The 6,706-nt window shown below is 37.9% G+C and overlaps 1 protein-coding gene across 1 annotated transcript; it reads left to right on the top strand.

Annotated features, from left to right (window-relative positions):
* The first annotated feature begins 5,776 nt into the window (after positions 1-5,776).
* Positions 5,777-6,706, top strand: LOC139145323 (sulfotransferase 2A1-like). Its single transcript, XM_070716416.1, has one exon. It carries the CDS (start codon positions 5,777-5,779, stop codon positions 6,704-6,706), a length of 930 nt encoding a protein of 309 aa, XP_070572517.1.

Here is a 6,706-nt window from a genome sequence, read left to right as displayed (position 1 = left end):
CTTCGAGCCAGAGAGTCATCCTAAACAGTCTGTTTCTCTCAGCGTAAGGACTCATCTGAAAGGCGAATCTTAAGCCCTCGGGACAACCAAAATATGATTTTACCCTTCTGACCATTCAATTTGTTCTTGTCAATAAGTTTGGGAACTTTCAGGAAGATCATAAGATCACTTGCACGATAAAAAAATGAACAAAATTTGGAGAACTTCATATTATATGGAATACTTGTAAAACTTATCTCGATACGAATAATCGGCGAAACGAATAATCTCTTAAAGTTGACATTTTTGAAGTATTTTAAAACAGAATAACTTTTGTAATGATTAAATGTATAAATTATCGGAGGGTTATAAAGCCAAGGTTGACCAAATACATATGTAACCACGAAAGTAATTTAGCTTTGGCAAACTTGGGTAAAAACAGCTATAAGTTGTTCTCGAACTTCTGTTTTGTCAAGCCTTTCAATATCGACTGAGTGCAGTATTTTACTTTCTTGTAGTTTTAATTTTTTTAACCGGCACACGACTGTACCCAGAATACCTTGTTGTTGTCATCAAAGAAGTATGCAAAATAAATGGGTGAAAAGTTTAATGAACGTTATTTGTCGTGCCTTATGCAGTGTAAGATCACTTTTATTAACAGAGAGTGAACTTTCAAAGACAACCCTGCAGTACAACAACCTTCATTGTTGATCATTACATGAAGAAAATTCGTCCACCAGGTCTTCAGCCCTTTTCACCTTTTTTGTACAAAGACATGAAAGATAGTTTCAATTTTTATGCATTTTCAATAATTTAGACCGTACTGTTAAATACGTTTCCAATTTATAATTGTCTTCGGTATGAGTGCTATCAAGATAGTCATAGTTTTCATTTCAACATATGAGAGAGGGAGTGTTTGCACTCACCAATGGACGTAAATGAAATAACATTTTATTGATTTATTAATGAATGACTCAATGGGTTCGTCGATACACATGATCAAAGGTATGGTACTTCATACAGAAATGCAAAGAATAAAATTTACCTGCAGATAAGCGGAGGTTTTTGTAATAAATCTTTTTTTTATATTTAGAAATACTCTTTGTTTATGTCTTTCACTTCTCGACCTTTTCAGTGCCGTGAGATACTATGTTTTTGCTTTTCCCCAAACATCCATCTTATGCACATTTAAGATTTCAAAAAATTTTTCTCAAATAAACATGTCCCAGTATTTCAAGTTGAAAATGATTTACACCGCAGTCTGATGATTTTTTATCCATATCTTGATGTCATGTTGTAGAACTTTATAACGTTCTCAGTACTGATCTGTTGCTCAAGTGCTTTTCGACAAAGGTATATGTTATTCTTAATTCCCCGTGCAATTTTTCAGGCAAATCTAGCCTGGACTCGACGTCAAGTTTTTTTCCACATGGCTTAGAGGGTTTAATGACAGCATCATGGGATAGCCTTCCACGCGTGTGCAGTACAAGCTTCGGTAGTTGATCCGGAACGGCATTTACATTCAGTCATGTTCAAAGTGTGTGCTCTCTTTACGCTGTCAATTTTATTTAGCCGTCTTTTTACTTCCGTAGAAAGGGGATTAAACACTGTCAGTCAGGAGTTTATGATGACAGTGAAATCAGTAATGTCGTCTAATATATGCGGCCACACCAAACCAGAGAACTGAGCTGTCATCATTTACCACATTAGCTGGGATGGTTAATGGCCTCAAAATCTCAAATCGACCCGACCTAGGCCTCTGCTATATGTCGATCATACTTAGCTTTAGTTATTTTGGAACTTTTATGAATGTGAGATTCTTATTAATATCTCATTTGCCTATTTGATGAATTTCTGTAATTAAGCTCCATATCAATACCGACTCCAAAAGTTTTCCATGACTGCTGATACCAATATCATCATGATTACAAAATTATCATCCTCTTCTTTGGCAGAAAACTCTGAGTCCGATATGTCACTCTCACTGCACTATAGTGTTACCTGAAGAATACTTTACTGTATAGTTAATGAATATACGGATTTTTTATAATTATTTAAGAGTTATTGAAAGTATCTCTATGTTTTTCTTTCTTGTTGCTAATTGACATAAAAAACAAATTCATTGAAACTTCTCGTTTATATTACAGCCTTTTCGTTTCTTTATCTAGATAAATTTTCTTCCTCTGTCTTGAAATCTGTATCAACGGCAGTGCTATGCAACAGTATATGGGGAACCTTTCAATGTAAGTCAGGTTTGACTTTAACATATAGCTTTCATGTAATCATTGCCTTACCTCAGCCAAGGGCTGATAGTAAGTGTTAATTTGCCCTAAGCGAGCTAAACTTACAAGAAGGCATGCCTTTGTAGAGTTGCTAAGGCGCGATATTCATGTGAAAGATTATGCATATTATTGCATTCAGATGATAGTGAAATGAACAATCAAATCATGCAGTTTATTCACAGAATATTTTTGTACACTGAAACTGCTTTCTGAAGGGATAGATAAGTACTACTTATTAAAATCAAGTGAACCCCACTTTTTACTGTTCGAAAAATACGTGACCCATTACAGTTTTCAAATTTAAGGTGACCCCTGGATTTTGCCGACCAACCCTAGGCCTGAATAACTGAACGCTTCCTAATGTCTTTTCGGGAAGATGGGTGATTTATGTGCCCTCTACAATGAAATGTTGATACGCTTGACCTATCGTCATATCAGTCCAAAAGTAAAGAGGTACTGTTTGACATTTAGAACAAAGACGAAAAAGATGATGAGAAAACAAAAGACATTAATGTTAACAATTAAATTCATAATTCAACTTGAAAAACCCTATCTTAGTGATTACACGCATCGATTGTAAGAGAAAGCTTGCACCAGCTTATTTTTGTGCATTGTCAATGTTCATTTTGTTCAGGAAACATGCGAAATCATCAAAACCATGTTATCCTAATCAGCACTTTGTTACATGAAATTTTGGCAAATAATGACAGGTACTTATTTGGTGTTTAACTTTTGACAGGTTAACTTACAAACTTCAAACTTGCCGTACAAGGGCAGCATTCATGGTTCTTTAAATGGCCTATTCTGAATGGGAATAGAGCGGTACACCGTGTAAGACAAACAAAACAAACAAAGTGAAAAGAAGGCGACATGCATGTTGTCGGACATGTACAATTTTGTTTATGATGATATAAAAACTAAATTTAGACACTTTTAATTTTCGGTATTGACTTTCCCAATTCAAGGCCTGAGCCAGTACATAATCTAAGCATTTTAGATTGCCTTTGTGTTGATTAGGTAAAAGCGACGTTCAAGGTCACCTCAAAGGCTTTCGATCATTGCTCGTTCGAGCTTCGACTTGGTTCAAGTCTGTGATTTGTTAATGATTGAGTAGAGTGAACGCAATAATATATATTTTGCTTTCATGTGAAACGCTTGCGTGAGTGGAGTGGACGCGATGAGTCGGGTGAACGCTATACAGGGGGAGTTTCACCCAGAATCACAGACTTGGCTTTCTTGCAGGGTTTGCGTTGCTATAAATTATTCATGAATGACGTTTTTATTTACTTATATATAATTCATAAGGAGACGTGCATAAAACTCACATGGGGTTGTTGACAAATGTCGAGTGCGATCACTCCCGCAAACATCAGCACGACCTTTGTTGTATCACCGAAAACGCCTGAAAATATGTGTTGTTTGTGGGGCCCCTCTTTCAAAATGCAATAATCGTCGCCGGTTATTCAAGGATGGAAAGAAGAAGTTGTCAAGCGGCTTGTTCCGTGCGAAAATCAAAAGGTCCTACTAGTCCTGTTTCATAAGTCAGGTCCATGACATATGTACCAACATCAGTGATTGGTTCATCTGGTAATTTAAGGTCCGTTTACGTTACGCTGATTGGTTGGACCTCATGCATTTAGGTCTCATTACTATGTATTATTCACTTTACAGCTCCCTGATTGGTTAATGTGTAGGTCCGGTCCTCAAGTGTTCACTGCCTCATTATGCTACGCTTTCTGGCTACAGCTGAAGTGATACGTTATTCGCGATGTTCACAGATCGGCCGAAAGTTACGAAAAATGCCCGACAAACCTTCATGCGTTAAATTTCCATGTTTTTACTTATCCCTGTCCCTTTATCTTTATGCATTACAGGCATGTTTAAGCTTACTCGTTTTTTTCCAATTGTTGGTTACGTACAAGGTTCACGCTTTTCATTTTCATTTTGATTTGACGGGGCATTGTCCGCATCGACAACAATGAGACCTGTGAATGAAAGAGGAAACATTAGAGCTTCAAGGGAAACACATTGGGTTCACTATATAATTCAGTAAGCCGTTTACCATGTTCCAAAGATCAAAAATTGTAACTGCGTGAGAACAGTTGTTCGCAGTCAACTGACTGCAGCTGGTGCCAGTCGTCATAGATTCTTGTGGGTCAGTCGTACCGGTCGTAACCTACATATACCGATCTTTGGACATACATGTAGAAATATCTTTCTCGCAAACTCTTGGAGAAATGCAAAATTGACTTGATCAAGAAATTTATTATTATTAATGTAATTTATTTTGGACGAAGATGTTGTGATAAGCAACACATCGTCCATAACATTTGTATATTGCTTTCATAAAAAGTTTTTGGAACTATGTGCAGGTTCATTTAAAGAAGTAAAATTGAAAACAAATAATACCTGTAAAGCAACTAATGAAGTGACCAAAGCGATGCTATTCTAAGATTTATTTGATTTGATCGAATGAATAACACAGACTCCCTAGTCAGCCAGGTGTTACACGAAGTGGTGCGGGAAAGGCATTACGTAACAAAAATTACGTAACGGTTTCAGGCGTCAGTAGCTCATTTCAACCAACTAACGCAGGGATAAGGACTAAATTTCTCCTGGCATGGCGATATTTCATGTATAATTCACAGTATGACATAAAATGCCTTGAATAGTGAAGGAACTCTCGAACGAGGTCAAATCTAACTAGATATTTTGACAAATACTTGACATGAGTACCTTTCTTCATATACTGGGATCGAGCTGCAACCACGCGCAGGCATCATCCAAAAGTACATCGTACATTGCATAATGAGGCAGTGAACACTGGAGGACCGGACCTACACATTAACCAATCAGGAAGCTGTATATTGAATAATACATAATAATGAGACCTAACACATACAGTCCCTCCAATGACTGCTCCGAAAGTGGACCTTAGAGAAGCGGAGTAACCAATCAGAGCGTGCAGTACATGTGTGTAGGACGTGTAATGTAGGTCATTTTGAAACAGGACTATTAGACGCCACTAACACTAAGTTCATGCGTTCTCCTTATTGGCAAGAATAATAGCTGGAGCGGTCAATCATTTTGTATTTGCTTGACGTCACTGTGTACACTGTATATACACTGTATATACACTGTATATACACTGTATATATACTGTATATATACTATATATATATATAATACATATATATATATATATATATATATATATATATATATATATATATATATATATATATATATATATATATATATATATATATATATATATATATATATTACATGCAGTACATCGTCACACTTGTGCACCAGTGCGTAAATGACCATGAGGATATCATGAAAGACTGTTAGTGAATTCGTGGTGGTAAAGATCGTAGTCAGGCCATAAATGAAAATAGGTCACCCTTTGTCAACTTTGTCAGGATATCGGTTTGACCTGCCCAAAGGTCCCGCGTTCAAGTTAAAAAAAAAACGCATACCTATCTTTGACCTTTACCACTCTACCTGCAATGGCGGCTGTGGAGAGTTCTTGGCCACTGTTGGTGCAAGATGGGGCTTATTACAGCGCTACAATACACGATCCAGAGGCAATAGAAGCACGCCAGATAGATAAAGCTTGGGATATGCGAGACAGCGATGTCATTGTGGCTACGTTTCCTAAGTCGGGAACTCTGTGGATGATGAATGTGATTTCTAAAATGTACTCGGACTTCAACATGTACCTGGAAGGAACAGCCAGGGCTGTACGCCTTGGCTTCGTCTACGAACGGTCCGATGACGTCGTCGAGGGATTGTATGGCGAACACGTCGGCAACGTAAAACAGAACTTGAGAGAAATGCCGTCACCAAGATTACTAGCGTGTCATCTGCATCCCCAGCACTTTCACTCCTCATGGAGAAATGGCAACAGAAAGTGTAAGATCATCTACATTACAAGAAATCCAAAAGATGTATGCGTGTCCTATTACTTCTTTATGAAGGCCGTCAAATTTAGTCAAATGAGGCTGACATGGGACGAGTGGATGCATGCCTTTGTAGAGGGAAAAGTTTGGTTTGGACCCTGGCTTCAGCACGTGACATCATGGCGACAGTATGGCCTTAGTGAAAATGTTCTACACCTGAGCTACGAAGACATGAAAGAAGATCTGAAGTCAACCATCTCCAGGGTGTCCGAATTCATTGGTCGACCTCTCGCTCCAGAGCATATCGACAAGATCGCTGAACGTTGTAGCGCTGCATCCATGAAGAAAGAAGGCGATGACAATTCTACATGGGCGATCACGAATGAATCTAATTTCGAAGAGGGCGCTCAATATATCCGCAAAGGTCAGGTTGGTAACTGGAAGGAACACTTCACTGTTGCACAGAACGAATGGTTTGACCAAAGAATTACAGCGGAATGCTCTAAAAGAGGGCTGACTATCCGGCATGAGCTGTAA

Source organism: Ptychodera flava, chromosome 1, assembly GCF_041260155.1.
Source record: "Ptychodera flava strain L36383 chromosome 1, AS_Pfla_20210202, whole genome shotgun sequence".
Classification (NCBI taxonomy): Eukaryota; Metazoa; Hemichordata; class Enteropneusta; family Ptychoderidae; genus Ptychodera; species Ptychodera flava.
This window is presented reverse-complemented; position numbering and strand designations above follow the sequence as displayed.

Coding starts and splice junctions, on each gene's coding strand:
- LOC139145323 (XM_070716416.1), top strand. CDS start 5,777: ATGGCGGCTGTGGAGAGTTCTTGGCCACTGTTGGTGCAAGATGGGGCT.